The following is a 16,624-nucleotide window of genomic DNA, read 5'->3' as shown; positions in this document are numbered from 1 at the left end:
GCCCCAGAGGGCTCTTGTACATTTCAAGGGCTGAAGCAGCCACAGTAGAAACCAGCATGAGCAAGGGCCTGCTTCAGTCCCCACTCACATCGTGCTTCCTGTGTCCCCCCCCTTTGCTGCCTCTGTGAGGGGGGGACAGAAGCCGGTGCTGGGGGTACATGGCTTCAAAGCCGGTTCCCCCCAGCACTGTCTCTGGGGTGCCCCCTGCTACCCTCCTGCTGCCTCTGATAAGAGTCCAGGATGGGGAGAATAGGGAAGGCTGCTGCAAAGCAGCCCCTGTCTGCAGGAGTCCCAGCAAGTCCCTGTTTGTAACAGTCAGGGCTGGCCTCAGCGGCAGCAGCCCATCCATGGCCAGTTGTGAACAGTGGCTGGTGCCGGAGCAGCCTCTCTTCATGGCAGCCAACCTTGTCCACCAGGAAGAGAGGCTGCTCCAGCACCAGTTCATTTGTGGTAGATAGAGGTGTCTGCTGCGGACGGGGCTGCTGGACCCAGCAGTCCTGGCTCTTGCTGATTGCTGAGCCTCTGCATTTTAAACATATTAAGAGCCCAGCAGCTCAAGCTGGCTCCTGGAGCTACCCCCACTGTGGCTCTGCAGAATGGTCCTATTGACTATATGATGACAAATTGCAGCGACTATATGATTAGTCTGATAACCGCATTTTAATATCCTTATCTCTCTCACACACACTGCAAAAAGGATATAAATGTCAAGTATGTTTCTGTATATACTTTGCATAAATCTAGCCTCTGGTTTTTGACTGAGTGGGTTTTTAACCTAGATCCAGAGCTCAAAATTACCCAAGTTCTCCTTGACTGGATGTTATGTACCTGTCTCAGTATTGCTTTGAAAAGTAGATTTTTGACACCATGTTCAGCAATAATGAAAGAGCTGTCACATTCAGTACAGATTACAACACAGAATGAAGCAATGCTGCATGTAAATTGTCATTTGATCAGAGTCAGGTTTTAAATCCAAAAAATGCAGAGACTCAGAACGAGAAGCACAAGAAACCAGTGGAATGCCAACAACCAACAAGAAAAGAAGCTGAAAAAATACTCCTGATGACAACTTCCAGCAGGTTGCCCAAGTCCACCTTTCAGTGTCCCACACAAAGTAGCACCAAGCCCTGTTTTCCTCTCTGCACCCTTCACCTCTTACCTGACGAGTCCAGCTGTTTTATGTGGTGGCGATTTCTCCACCTGCTTCCCTCTTTGCTTCATGTCAGCTAGTCGCTGTCGCATGCTGATGGTCATCTCCGAACTTAGGCGCCAAATAAAGATACAGCTGGAAGTGGGGAAAGAGTGAACACATTTCCTTTCAGTCCAGGGCCTTTTTGTTCTTGGGAAGCAGCCTACAGGGAAAAGACTGTGCCAAATGGAGTCTACTAGAATGATTAGCACTTTGGAGTCAGACATAGAAAAGCTCTTGCCCCACCCCCGCTCTCTGGAACTGAAGAGACTTTTCTGTTAACAAGAGATGCTTTTGAAGTTCCTCTTTTGGGCCCATCGGTAAGGTTTTGCACATTTGTTAATGTTTGTATATAGCACCTAGGGGTGACAGCAGTACGGGCTAAAAAAAAAATCCTTTAAAGACACACAAAGTATGGGGTCTGCTCGCACTAGAAGCAACCTGTCTGCAAGGCACATTCAATTAGCTCCCCACCAATCTGGCTGGGTCTAAGTATAGTGAGGTAAAAACAGGGAACTGAATTGTAGAACTGTCATTTCTAAAGGGCTGCACTCCTTTTCACCCTAAACAGGATTCAGTAGGATTCTTAGACTTCTCCTCGCCCCCTTCCCCCGCCTCCACACTTCAAATGTCAGCAAGCTGATATTCCAAGGTGGCGGTTGCAACCTTCCCAGGCTGCAAAGGAGTTTGCATTGAACTGCTGAACTATTACTATTTTTTAAACCCTTTTCTTGTTAACTCAACTGAGAAGAGCTTGCCATCACCACTGCAAACCCTGGTGCTTTATGATTTCTCTAAAGGCACAAGTTGGTCATATTTTTAAGTGACAGCATTATGTCTGTCAGCTTCTTATGCACATTGAACTAGTATAAACTTTGTAAAGAGGAGCCCAGCCTGCGAAGTTTGGATCTAGATTCAAGCTTTCCCAGAATTTGCACAAGTTCCCAACACACATTAAGGTGCACCTGGAAATGAACTGAAGCCAACACCGTCTATGAATCACAGATGTAATAAGAAAAAAAGATGCCAGAAACATCTTTCCAAAGGACAATTTGGAAACTGCTAAGTGGAGAGCCCCATTCTACACAACCTGCAGTTTCCAAATTGTCCTAGAGTGCAGCCTCATATAGTCCCTAATAGGGTAATACAATCTATAGAAAATTTTGGTACTTCATTGTAGGGGTGACCAGAGCTGGTTGAAAAAAAAAGTTGACAAAACTTCTTCTCATAAAAACATGTTGGTTTCAGCTAACATTTCATTGGAAAAGTTTCTCATGTCCTTAATGGAATTTCTGGTAGTTGGCGCTCTCACTTGGGATAGGAGACACTCAGGTTCTTGCTTTACCAGATTTGGATTCAAGGCCTGAACCTGAATCTCCCCCAAGTAAATGACACCACTTTGTTGGATATTCTTGGGTACAATTAAGCCACTTAAGAACACAGTTTGCATCTTATACCAAAGTGCTTCTCTCACTAATTGTCAGATTATATTTATTAGGCATGTGCATAGAATCCAAAACTGGAAGATGTCATCAAGTCTAGTCTCCTGTCCTCACGGCAGGACCAAGCACTGTCTAGATCATCCCTGACAGGTGTCTGTCTAACCTGCTCTTAAATATCTCCAGTGACAAAAGTAGAGGATGGTGCAGAATTGCTCTGTCCCTTGCAGAAGCTCCAACAGGCATCAGTGCCTCAGAAGTAAGGTGCCTCCCAGAGTTTCAGCAGAGCACAGTTGCTTCCCCACCATGTAGAATACTGCCCTCCACTGCCGCTTATACTCTGATGGCTGGTGAGCAGCTAAGCCATGGCTGACTCCTCCCTGCCACTGCTTACTCTGTTAGGTGAAATTGTGCTCCAAGGGATGCTAGCAAGACGTAGTCCCAGCACTCGAGTACAGGGCAGCTACTATTGCATGCACCTTACCTATGTGAGCCATTTACTTCAAACAGAAGCTAGAGCACAGCTCCACCCACTAAGATTTCCTGGATTGTGCAGCACCTATTTGGGATCCAGGAAGCACAGAAATTGTTTCAGATATCATAATATTGCGATGCCCTTAATCTTTTGTGCTTGCGCCAGCAAGAGATGGCACAAAACCACAGACCGTTACTCTACTAATAGAGGAGAGAGAGTTAATATTATTGTATCAAACCCCATGCTTACCTGTCACCAGAGACAGAGATCAGGTGTTTGCAGTCATTACTGAACTTCATCCCAGTTACAATCTCTGTATAAATCAAAACACAAGAACAATGCCTCTTAAAATATGCCATTGTGCAGCACAGATCACTGGCAAAATAGATTTATTGAGCTCCATTCTGTCCTCAAACACTGATTAGATCCAGCATGTTTCCATGAAGCTGAGATACCCAAATTCAGCTGGGTGGTCCCTCTAGGTCAAAATTTACAAAAAAAAGTTGTAATTTCAATCCATTTTTTGAATCATCAAAATTTCTGCCATTTCCATGGCTGGTCAAAGGAACCCCAACATTTCCAAAATGGGGTTTTTGGTTTTGTTTGTTTGGGTTTTTTTGTTTGATTGTTCTTTAATTGAAAATTGAATTAACAATTAAAAGTTTCATGCAAAATTCAGAAAAGTTTGACCAGCAGCTGAAAAGGCATTTCCTGAAACTTTTGTGACTCACCAGAGTGACCATACATTGTAGCCACACACTCGCCAGAGTAGAAATCAAAGATGGAGAGGTTCTTGTCAGAGCAGCTGGTTGCAATGTAGAGACCGGAGGGATCAGTCTGCACCTGGTTGAGTACAGGAGGAAGAAATGGCAGGTGAGAAAGTACCTTAAGGTAATGTCTACACTACCACCCTAGTTCGAACGAGGGTGGTTAATGTAGGCAACCGAAGTTGCAAATGAAGCCCGGGATTTGAATTTCCCGGGCTTCATTTGCATCTTGCCGGGTGCCGCCATTTTTAAAGCCCCACTAGTTCGGACTCCGTGCCCGCGGCTACACGCGGCACAGAGTAGGTAGTTCGGATTAGGCTTCCTATTCCGAATTACTGGTACATCTCATTCCACGAGGAGTAACAGTAGTTCGGAATAGGAAGCCTAATCCGAACTACCTACTCCGTGCCGTGTGTAGTTGCAGGCACAGAGTCCAAACTAGCGGGGCTTTAAAAATGGCGGCGCCCGGCAAGATGCAAATGAAGCCCGGGAAATTCAAATCCCGGGCTTCATTTGCAACTTCGGTTGCCTACATTAACCACCTTAGTTCGAACTAGGGTGGGAGTGTAGACATACCCTTAGAGTGATGCACAAGAAATGCCCAGAATGCTAGAAAGAGGGGCACACACACCACTCAAACTACGGTTTAAGGTCACCCTGCAAAAGAATATCAGGGCAGTTACTGTACACTGAAAGTTTGCAATTTTTGTTTGAGTTTCATATAAACAGCCTGTCTCTGCTTGGTTGTTCGCATCTAGTTCCCTGAAATAAGGCGGGTCAGGTAAAACAAGACCATCCCTGGCAGATGCTTGCTAACATGTTCTTTAAAACCTCCAATGACAGTGGTTCTACAACCCCAAGTTTAACTAGTGCTTAACTATCCTTAGAGTTAGAAAGTTCCTCTTAATATCTAACCTAAATCTCACAGATTAAGTCTATTACTTCCTTCCCTACCTTCAATCCATATGGAGAAAAACTGATCATTATTATCTTATTAACAGCACTTAACACATTTGAAAATTTATCAGATCTTCTCTCAGTCTTCTTTTCTCAAGACCTTTCTAGCATCTACCCACATCTATGACCCTATTCTTATTCATGCCCCTACTTAGCTGGCAAACCATCCCGCGACCTTAGGGCAAGCTCATAAACTACTTGTCAAAACTCTTCCAAGAACTACATCTAGCTGCCTTCCCAAATGCCAAAATCCTTCACATCACCCCGAATTCAATCTAAGACTAACGTTGATTGCCTCTGAAGGCCCCCACCAATAACCCCTTTAATTATTGAGTTGGGATCCATTATTTTCAGTTGCTCTTGGTTCTGCTTAAGTCTATCCCAGGCTCAGAAATTATAGCTGGAAAAATTACATGAAATACCAAATCATCCAAGACTTCGATATGGAAATTAGGCATGAGTTTAGTGCTGTTGAGAACTTGTGCTAGCTGCAAATGTCATGAAACCTCCTGTTTCCATAATCCCACATTGCCCAATACAAAGCAATGCAATAAAAAACACATATGATTTGTCTACATGTCTATTGCTTCACTTCTATATGCGCTGTGTTACCCTCTGCACCCTCTGTTCTGGAGCTGTTGCTATGTGCATGCTTTGACAAACTTTAGAGAAGTATGCATACAGAAGTCTTGATAAGAGGCGAACATAAGAACAGCCGCACTGGGTCAGACCAAAGGTCCATCTAGCCCAGTAGCCTGTCTGCCAACAGTGGCCAGCACCAGGTGCCCCAGAGAGGGTGGACCGAAGACAATGATCAAGTGATTTGTCTCCTGCCATCCTTCTCCAGCCTCTCACAGACAGAGGCCAGGGACACCATTCCTATCCCCTGGCCTTTTATGGACCTAACCTCCATGAAATTATCTAGCTTCTCTTTAAACTCTGTTATAGTCCTAGCCTTCACAGCCTTCTCTGGCAAGGAGTTCCACAGGTTGACTACACGCTGTGTGAAGAAGGACTTTCTTTTATTAGTTTTAAACCTGCTACCCATTAACTTCATTTGGTGTCCTCTAGTTCTTCTATTATGGGAATTAATAAATAACTTTTCTTTATTCGCACTCTCCACACCACTCATGATTTTATATGCCTCTATCGTATCCCCCCTCAGTCTCCTCTTTTCTAACCTGAAAAGTCCCAGTCGTTTTAACCTCTCTTCATAAGGGACCCACTCCAAACCCCTAAAGGCTCTGGCTGTTTAACTAGAGGTAACAATTTTGTTTTTTCCGAGTTAGTTTATGTATTTTTCATGAGGTTCTCTTTTTAAATTCCAGTTCTATGTATGACCCCAGATTCCAAACAAATTTGAATTCAAGAGCCAAGAGTGATTGCACAGTTATACAGTGAGTCTCTAAAAAATAGAGTGGGCTGAAAATGGAAAAGAATACTTATGCTGCTGTTCCTTATTAGTGCTCAGTACTACTGCACTCTCTCCACGTCAGTAGAAGCTACTGTCTGCTAGATAGTTTAAAAAAAAAATCAGTAATATTTAATTGTTTGGGGCAATAAAGAATTGAGCACCTAAAAAGATAGAGCAGCCATTTTCCATTTTCAGTGCCTTGGTGTGTAAGGAAGGGCAAAATATAGTAATTGCAAATAAAGCATAGCTACCTATCTGAACAAAAGCAGAAAAAGGTGACTATGCCTGCATCTCATTTGTTAACAATACATCTGTGCCCATTAAATCACATATGGCTCACTTGCCTAGCCCACTAGAAATAATCCTTTGAAAAGAAAAAGAAGAAAAAAGATTGACTATAAAAAAGCAGCCTGCGACATGCTGTCTTAAGGCGAATTAAGAGATCTAAGTGAATTGGCCTTTCGCATTTCAAGACAAGCTCAAATCTGAAATAGATCACAAGAATGGTCTCAGCTTTGTTCCTCAGGACACATCCCCAAGCTATCCCATTTGTCAGGAAGACGTAGCGCTAGGAAAGATGTGGGCACAGTACCCCCGGGCAGAGAGGCAGAGACCAGCATGCACAGAACCTGCCTATTCAGCACTGGGATCTCGAGTTGCTCCAAGTCCTTCAGGACAGCAGGGTGTTTTAGCATGAGTCTTGAGGAGTTCAATCTATTCCTAAATCTCTCACTTGCCTGAGGATCTCTTCCTTGGCAACACAAACACTTCTCATAAACCTTGAATGCCAGTAGCTGCAGCACATAATCTTAATGCAAATAAACCAAAGGCCTGGAATCAGCTCTTCCCAAATGGAGCTCAGGGAGAAAGCAATCACATGCAGGTTTCCCATCATTGGACAAGAAACTATAAGGAAAACCAAGCCAAGGCAAGAATCCCCAAAGACTGCCTTGTACATAGTTTGACACTGCTGGCAAGTGCCTCCAAAGCCAACAGGAGGAAATGCCCTTGATTCTTGCAAGCAGCACATAGGCCAAATTCTCCTCTATATTGATGCAGGTTCATTGATTTCAATGGATCTTGGACAGTTTAGATCAGCAGAAAATTTGGCCCAATGCATCACTTGCAATACAATGAGAAAGATTAAACAAACTTGTATTCACGTATCCCATTTACCCTGAATTAGTCCACGTGTGTTTACCCAGACTGCGGGTGGGTCATGATAAGGGTTAATATGTGTGGATAGGTTCTGGAAGAGGTCTTTGAATTGGATTTTAACATTAGTTAATTGTTTTATGCACATGGGGTAAGGAACTGCTGCTGCCTATTTGTCTTGGACACAACAGTATTAATAAATGAACATCTTGAGTGTCCAGTGCCCAGGACAAGCAGTTTGTAATATGCACTTGATAGCCAAGAGCAAGAAAGTCCTTAATAAATGTCCACATTAGTGCTTCAGAGGGAAAAGTTCACACACCAAAATATCCTGGATCTCATGTCCCTAAGTACTGGATTCCAAAGAGCGGAGAGAGAGAGAGAACAAGTGTATAGAAGAGGCAGGGAGTGGGAGAGAAAAAAATATGATGCTTGAAATTCTGGAGGTCTTACTTTAATAAGGGTGCCATCTTCACCTTGGGATCCCTTGTATAGCTTCTTCTGCTTCCCACTGCTTATGTTGAAAATCCTGAGGGGGTCACAAGCCACACATCACATCCCTGCTCTGTTCTCTGCTTCTCACAAGCTTCCCTCCCTTCCCTCCATGGTAGGTCGCTTTGCACAGTCACTGTATGGAACGGAGTGACAGGACGGAGGACAAGTGGCCATTTCAAGGGGAGCAGAACAATGTTGGCCATAATTCATAAAGCTCACAATCATCCAAATGGTTAAAGAAACAGCCTGGGAGGTAGCATGGGGGCCCAAAGATTACATCATTTAGTACCAAGTGAAAGACCTGCATTTGTACAAACACTCTCTATTGATTTTCAAGCTGGTACGGTGATGAGTATGTTTAGCTCTCGGTAACTGATGGGGCCATCAGAAAGAAGAAAAGGAACGTCATGGAACTTAAGGATGTTAATTGGCCACATATTCTGAGTGACTGCCAAGTGGAGTTTGGTTAGTATAGTCAATGGATGTCCTTATGTACCACTAACCAAGCTCCACTCGGCTGTCTCAGCTGTGGTGGCCCATTCACAAAGAGGCAGGTGTCCTGTTAATGGATTTTGATTATAAAATGAAGGTCATTGTTACACCCGCTATTGTGTGTTCGCCCCAAATTCTGTGCAAAGTGGGCCAAGTGCAGTGTCTAATGAACACTTATGCTATGCTGATCCTATTTATGCTACTCATATACATGCATGATTTTTGTATGTAAAGTTATGAATATTGGCTCTGTACTTGTATTTTAAATGTTTTCTGTCTGGGAGACAGCAACAGGCATCAACCACCTAGTGAGAGAAGTGGTTACTCAGTGAATAGCTATGCTACATGGACAATGGCTCTTCAGTGTTGCCAATAAACACCTGAGGAATTTCTGCTGCAAACCTGCAGACCAGCAGGTACCTCATGGCTGCTTGCCTAAAAGGACATGGGCAGGTTAGATGATCATGCGATCAACTCCATTTTGGGAGGTGCTGTCACTCAGGAGCACAATGGATTTCCCTCTGCATGGGCAAGATTATAAAAGGATCCTTGGGGTTCCTCCATCTTTGTCTTCAATCCTGCTCTCCACTCCAAAAGCACCTTTGCTAAGGACAGAGGACCCAGAAGGATTTGTTGACCTACCCTAACATAAAAGGCTCTGGAGTGCATCCTAAGCTAGCAGTCTGTTACATCTTTGCTAAGAGCCTACATCAAGAACTTGGTGATTGATGTACATCCTGTGCTTTCTTTAACAATTCGTGTCTCAACCTTTTCTTTCTTTTTATTAATAAACCTTTATATATAGATTCTAAAGGATTGGCACAGCGTGCTCTTTTGGGTAAGATCTAAGGTGTAAATTGACCCTTGGTGATCAGTAGAACCTGTTTGGAGTTGGCGAGATTGGTTTTCATACTCTCTCACCTGTGTAAGGTGTGGTGCTGGCTGTGGCACAGGTAAACTGGAGTGTCTAAGGGGATTGCTTGTGTAACTTCTTGCTGGCCAGAGTAGCAGTTGAAGTGTACTTTGTGACTGGTTTGGTGCCTTATATAAAAGGACCCCCCAGTCTTGGGCTGTAAGTAGCCTTGATTCTAAGCAATTTGCCCTGGTTCACCCCTCACAGCAGTGCCCCAGACCTCCTGTTATATTACAGCAGGTTATATTTAGGGGCAGGGGAGCATTTAAGAGTGGTGCAACCCAGACCTCCCAACACTGCACAACTCCTGAGAGCTCACCCATATCCAACATCATGTGAACCAACCTAATGTTACGATCTTGACAGCCAATGGCAGCATATTTCCAGCTGGGGTCCACATCCATGTCATACAAAGTGGTCTTCCTAACGACATGGTGTGTCCGGGTAAACCGGACCCCCTCACCTGTCTGAGCACAGGAGGGAAAAAATTAGTGACGGCCAAGTAGCTAAGCAGTAATAAAAAACGCTTACATGTGCCTGACTCCCCCTAAGCAGGTAGCCTGCACAAGCAAACCACATCACTCCTGTTGGGAGAGACAGCAACTGGAGGTGCAATGAACTCCTTTCCACAGCCATTGCTCCTGCACCAACCCCTGTGATTTCTGCTGAGAAGATAAAAGGGCTTTGTAATGCTGCTGTAGCCCACTTCAGCAGGGAGAGAGTTACAGACAAGCCAGAGGAGGCTTGCGTAACTCTAGCCAATTAGGGCAAAGAACAGTTAGCCAATCAGGGCCAGACTGGGCCCTATAAAAGGCTGCATGGGCCAGAAGGAGCTCACTCTTGCTCCAACTGTGGAGCTGGAGGGACCTGGCTGTCTGGTAACCTACAGAGGGTACATGAGACAGAGCAATGCTAGGGAAAGACAGGCGGAGCTCTTACTCAACTCCTAGACTGCAGGCCTGATACAGGAGCACGAGTAGTAATAGGGCTGCAGGGAAGCAGCCGGAGCAGGAGAAGGCAAGTCTATACTTCTTGCCACTGATGAGTGGCCATTTCAGACTGCAGTTTGCCTGTGAGAGAGGAGCTAGATGATGACTAGAAGTGGTCACCGAGGCAAGGTGGCTATAGGGAATTAGTTTCCCTGGGTGGAGAGGACTCCAGAATACAGAGGCACTGCTGTAAGGCAGTACCACTTGGAAAGGGCACTGTGAACTGGACAGACACGGGACCTGAAGAAGCACAGAAGACAGGTAACTGAGGGCGACACACCAGTCAACAGGGGGCACTCCAGGGCTGGAGGAGTTAATTCCCAAGGAGACCAGCAGGAGGTGCCACTGAGTCAACCTTGCTACAGGCTCACTAACCCAGTGGTTACCAGACTGTGGTGGTACTGTAGTGGAGCCACGCAGAGCCTCTTGCAACCAGCACGTCCTTCAACCTGTGCTGCTTCCTGGCTGCCGGCATGGACCCTCTTAGCTGAGAGGCTCCATGCCAGCAGCTAACACATCCTTGAGCCTGCACTGATTCCCTAGCAGGCTGGGAGACGCCCTGCGGGAAGCAGTGTGGGCTGAGGGACGTGCAAGCTGCAGGCACAGCTATATTGTTTGTGGAGGGGAGAGAGGGGGCATAACATTTTAATAGATTGAAAAGGCGTCTGTAGCCTCGAAACGGTTGGGAGCCAGTCCACTAACCAATCCCTACAGTGACTCCTGCTGTGGGAGAGGCTGGGACTGGAGCAGCTGTGTACTTCCTGAGGGGAACAGCACCACGCTCCCACACAGACACTGCTCTCACACCAATCCTTGAAGTAGCTCCTAGGCGCAGAAGTTACAGAAAAGTACCCAATGGCTGTAATTGTTACCTTCTGTGCAGTGCGGAAATAGACACTCTTGTCCGCTCCACAGCTGATCATTCGCACCTTCCCATCGTTGGCTGGAAGACAGAGAAACCCAGAGAGAGGTCAGTAAATGAGCAAGAGGAACCCAACAAGCAATGGAGGAGGAGACGTTCTAGCTACCCCAGCCCTGTTTGCCTAGGCCTGCCCCCTGCTCCTATACATCAGCTCTGTGGGATGGCACACACAGCAGCAGCTCTCTCTTTCCTAGAGAAGGAACGGTCTCCACCACCACCACTAGTCCAAAAGGTGCCCAAATGAATGCCACAGAGGCCTCAGTCAGCCAGAAAATCCATCACACAGTGGGGTAGACATTTGATTCTGCTGCATCGCTTAACAATTCAACAGCATGTTAACAGCCTTGTTCTCTGGACACACAGCACTCCATGCGGATGTGGGTGGGAAAGGTAGCTCTGTGCTGTTGCTGAGCGCATATGCTGCTCTGAGTAATCCAAATTTCTGGTGTCTTTCTTATTGCTACTCCCAGTTCTGCCTTTCACAGAGCAGACATTCCTTCACCGACCAAAAATAACCTCTTTAGAAACCAATTGCGGAAACTAGAACTTGCTTCCCTGTCTGAGCGAATACAATTAAAATCTTCAAATTCAGTTAAAGGGACCAAATTCAGTCCTGGTGAAAATTGACATAACTTCAGAGTCAGCACATACACCAGGACTGAACCTGGCCTATGGAAGGAGCCTTCAGCCATTTTGAGCAGTGTGGGGCTACGCAGGGAGGGAGCCTGCCTCAGGGTCCCTGTTAAGCTGTTGCCCAGGAGCCACTTAAGGTAAATCTGACAAAGTGGGTCTTTGCCCACAAAAGCTAATAAATCTGTCAGTCTATAAGGTGCCACAGGACTTCTCGTTGTTTATGCAGATTCAGACTAACAAGGCTTCCCCCCCGCCCCCGATACTTAAGGTAAATGACTCCCAGCCAGAAACCTGCTGCTGGCACCCCACTAACTCATATTCCTCAACTCCCTGCCCCAGGTCACCACCTCTCCTGGCGCAGGTCACCACCTAAACCCTCTGGCTCTCCCCTGCCCCTGGTCGCAAGTCCCTCCCAGACTCTGCTCCCTCTCCTACACCCCTCTCCAGGCCAGAATCTTCTCCTACAGTCATAACTCCTTCCCAAGCTTGTACCCCAAACCCCTGCCTGAAGTCACCACCCAAACCTTCTGCACCCGTCCTCCCTCAGGTCACAACTCTCCCCCAGACCCGACACCCTCTTCTATATCCCTCCCCCAGGAAGAAGTCCACTCCTGGACCCTGGACCCCAATCTCCTGCCCCAGGTCACAACCCTTTCCTTCACTCAGACTCCCTCTCAGATCCCACGCCCTCTCCAGCACCCCAGCCCTACCCCGAGCTCCCTTCTGCACCCAACCTCAGTTCCAGATGCTGTACCCCCCTCCATAGAAAAGTGAGGCCTCTGACCACTTACTAACATCTTGGAGTGGCCCACCCATTAAAAATTATTGCCCACCCCTGGGTTAGTGCTTGTACTACACTGCCATCTGAGAGACCCAAGCACACGTTTCCAGCCTCTGCCCACCACTCCTCCAGCCATCAGCAACTAGGAGCATTGTGAAAGTACAATGTGCAGGGGCTGAGCAATGTGAGGTACTCCATTCCTGCACAGGGAGCATCTGCCCTATAGTGAAATGTAGCAATGCCAGTATTAATTGGCCTAGACTCTAGGCCAATTAATACTGGCATTGCTACATTTCAAAGAGAGCCTTTGCTTGAACTCCCTCAGTCAGAAGAACAGGGGTGAGATGTAAGCATCTGAGATGAGAGCTTTTTAGGGCTTGTCTGTTTTTTTACAGGTACTTCGGAAACATGACTTTCCAGAGAAATATGAAGGAAAGGATAAGGTGATTCTCGACTTTGAGCACAATTTCTAGCTATGGAAAGGGAGGGAAAAGTAGCTTGATCTGCACCAGTGCTTAAAAAGTTAATTGTATCTACCTGCAAACTTCACAGCTGTGATGGAAGATGAGTGCTCATCTAGAGTCTGCTGCAGGCTGTACTCCTTCCCAGCATCCAATACATGGATCAGTCTGTCCCGACTGGCTGATGCCAAGAGCTTCAACCCTACCAAAGATATTATGGGAGGGTAAAACCTTCACTAAGAAGTAATTTGCTCCTTGGTCAGGGCTTTAAACATCCTCTAATTAGGTTACAGAAGATCATCATAGATTAGTGCAAGTAAACAGATAAGCACAAGGAAACGTTCCCAAGGTTTCCAACCGTGATAGGGGAAGCAATCATCCATGTCTGCCGGCGTCCATGTGACAGCAAGAGGAGGAAGTCAGCTTCAAACTCAGGGTTTTTAGGCAATGCTACAGGCCTCTACTCTGTGAGCGAATGAAGCAGGTCACCAGCAGAGAGCTGTTACACACGATGGTCAGCACAGAGCCATTCGGCAACACATATGCAAGCCAGTACAACATAAGGAATGCACATAAATCATCAATGGGAATAAAGATTCTGCTCTATCTTACCCGTGTCAGATTTAGAGTACTCCAGGCAGAGGATCTCTGAGTCATGGGCTTCCACCTTCAGCATTTCCCTTAAGGACTGCAACTCATGGATCCTGAAACAGGACAGAGATGGATCCAGGGTGAAAGTGGAACCACACAATGAGACACACAAAATAGTCCTTTTGCCCATTCCCCCCCTGACTCCCATCTAACTCTCCTCTAGAAACTCCAGTTACCTCAGAGTGCCTATCCTGTCGCCTGAGGCCAGGTGCTCTCCATTGGGGCTCACACAAAGTGTGCGAATCCCCACCTTTGTATCCAAGGCCTGGGCGTCAGCCTTGTCTGTGTTCCCACCAGAGTTGTAATCGGTGTCCAGCAGAGCCTGCGTGTTGCCATCCACATAGATGATTTTCATCAGGTCCTTCATCAGGAAGGAGAGAAAAGGCCAGTTAACATCAAAGCCAAGCACTGGCAGGCAGATTCCTCACGAAACACAAGCAATGGCCAATGTATTCCTTTTAGTGGCAGTAACAGACACAGACCCACAGCAGCAAGCCACTCAATGGAGGGGGCAGGAGTGGAGGAAGGGAGAGCAGAGATGGTGGGGGGGGGGGGGGAGTCTGCACAGCAACATCACACTCTGACTGTTCTATGAAAGCTTGATAAAGCAAGCAGCCTCGGTGCTCAAAGCAAGCAGCATTTCCAGCGCCACAGATCGACACCTCAGGGTTAGACGGTATTAGAGTGGGATGAGGTGGGAACGACTCCAGGTGTTCTTTAGTGATAATGTGAGATGAGCCAAATCATTGGGAATCTCTATTGCACAAGCGGGAGTTTATGTGAGAGCAGATTGGTCAGAAAAGGAGAACTGGTTGGTGTAGCAGTTCCCTTCCATCATGTAACTGATACAGAAGCAAGTTAGTGGAACCAACTATTGTATTGCTGCATGAGATTCTTCCACAGGAAACCCTGGTGATTCGCAGAATAGCTAGTCACAAGTCCACGTATGTGTGGGCATCTCCCAGCCTGGCCTGGGAGGATCGCCCCATGGCTGTCCCCCTGCTGCCAGCCGCTGTGGTGAGGTCGGGAGCTGCAGGGAGCCCACTGCAGGGATCGGGAGCTACGTCCTCCAATATTCATGAATTTTGCCATTTACAGTGATGCCAGGAGCACATCCACCATGAAGGGTGAGGGTTTCCTATATTTTAACATCCCTGCTTATATATAGCAAGGAAATAAGAGCCAAATGATTGTGAATCCCAAGGCCCAAAATCCATAGGACACCTTTCAGCAGCCTTGGCAGTTAGAGGCATTACGGATAAGGGAGCAAAGAGAGAAACAGTTACGTTTCCTTTTGAAGCACTTTAGATGAGAGGCTCTGAAAGAGAAGAGAGTTGGGGAAACACTGATCTGTTCAGGAATATCATCGCCTAAGATGCTTACAAAATGCCATTGTTTTTCTTTGCAATTGGTCTGCTCTTACATTTCCCTAGGACTGAGTAACTTCCCAGACACACGTCTCCCCTTGTGTGACCCATTGTGTCTAATGTGTACACTGCTGTGTAAGATGGGAAAGGGAACCAAAGGCCACTGCAGCATCTGGGAACTCACATGGCTGAGGATGTTCTGGTGCAGAACTGTGCCGTGGATGTTGGAGCTCTCTGTGTTCCAGAGCCGGATGGTGTTGTCAGAAGAGCAGGTGAAGAACGAGGTTGGGGGCAGGCATGACTGGTTGCTATCCTTCACTTCAGGATACACCTAGACATACGCAGCAAACAATCCACAAGTGAAACTGGTATTCTAGTTACCAGCTGCAAGTTCCAAAACATGGCCAAACCAGAAAGCTACCCCTTTGCAACAAATAGGTAAAAGAGGACAGCAGGAACTCAGCCTACCTAGAATCAATTCACTTGCAGACTGGCCAGCACATCACAGTTTCAGGTTCATTTCAAACAAACAAATGCTGAGTGGAGTTACCTGGACACACCTTGGTGTGAACAAGACCCTCTGGGTTTTTTCTAGCATAATCGGGGGGAGGAAGAGACAGAAGCCCTCATCACTTAACCAAGTTCAAACACAGCGCATAAGAGGGGACTCAGGCAGTTAATACCTGGAATATGGCTGGAGTTACTAAAGATTCAATCCATGAGGAGAGGTTAGAAGTAAGATGCATAACAATGCAGAGGAAAAGCCCCTGCCTGTTCCTTTTTCATATCCTCTTCCCTCTATTTCTGAGCTGACATGAGACCTGTGCACTTGCATGATGTAAGTAACTCCATGGAGTTACTCCCCTTCACACACACACAACACCCTCCCCCCCCCCCAACATATTTCCTTACTGGGAAATACAGGCAGACCCCTCGCCCCCGTACATGGGCACCATTCCTAGCCCATCATTACCTCAACACTCCACACGCAGGAGGAGTGGTATAAAGCTGAGTAAACCTTGCCCACTTTCTTCGGGTCCTTGACATCCCACACATACAGGCTGTGGTCATTGTATACGCATGATAGCCACTGGTTGGTAGGGTCAAAGGTCAAGGCAATTGTATCTGGATACTTGGCATCCGCCACACCAGAGAAGAGACGGCTGTGCAGAGAAAAGACAACAGTCTGGTTAATTTCTGTAGCACTGAGGCGAGTGTGTGGGCACAGGACTTGAAGCTAAAAACCTCTAGGCCAGAAGAGTTTGGTGCTACCCGGGGAAAGACATATACATTGGTGTGAGGTAGAGCGAGTAGTTGGGGAGGTGAAAACTATGGATGGGGTGGAGAATGGGTCTATCATGTCAGTATAGCAGCCTCTTTCCACACTGCAAAATAAAAGTCCCAAGATGGGCCTGCACTTCTGAAGGTGGAGGGGCCAGAAGGACTGACTGCCCAGGCTTGGTTTCTGTTACTTCACTCTCCAGCTACTCCATTCACAGCTCAATGCAGACTCTCGCTGTGCAG

At 46.6% G+C, this 16,624-nt stretch overlaps 1 protein-coding gene across 4 annotated transcripts in view; it reads right to left on the bottom strand.

Annotated features, from left to right (window-relative positions):
- The window catches only part of MAPKBP1 (mitogen-activated protein kinase binding protein 1), a 128,144-nt gene that overhangs the window by 27,880 nt on the left and 83,640 nt on the right, over nt 1-16,624 (bottom strand). For all 4 annotated transcript variants that reach the window (XM_075927194.2, XM_075927191.2, XM_075927192.2 and 1 more), the window contains 11 exons: nt 16,074-16,263; nt 15,285-15,431; nt 13,910-14,094; nt 13,695-13,786; nt 13,159-13,284; nt 11,158-11,228; nt 9,642-9,763; nt 7,850-7,925; nt 3,835-3,946; nt 3,353-3,416; nt 1,160-1,285 (listed from right to left, as the gene is read on the bottom strand). In XM_075927194.2, the coding sequence (XP_075783309.2) occupies nt 1,160-1,285; nt 3,353-3,416; nt 3,835-3,946; nt 7,850-7,925; nt 9,642-9,763; nt 11,158-11,228; nt 13,159-13,284; nt 13,695-13,786; nt 13,910-14,094; nt 15,285-15,431; nt 16,074-16,263 (1,311 nt within the window). The remainder of the gene's footprint in view (nt 1-1,159; nt 1,286-3,352; nt 3,417-3,834; nt 3,947-7,849; nt 7,926-9,641; nt 9,764-11,157; nt 11,229-13,158; nt 13,285-13,694; nt 13,787-13,909; nt 14,095-15,284; nt 15,432-16,073; nt 16,264-16,624) is intronic.

This window comes from Pelodiscus sinensis, chromosome 5, assembly GCF_052426305.1.
Source record: "Pelodiscus sinensis isolate ZL-2025 chromosome 5, ASM5242630v1, whole genome shotgun sequence".
NCBI lineage: Eukaryota > Metazoa > Chordata > Testudines > Trionychidae > Pelodiscus > Pelodiscus sinensis.
The sequence above is the reverse complement of the archived record's forward strand: the minus strand, read 5'-3'. Positions and strand labels throughout refer to the sequence as shown.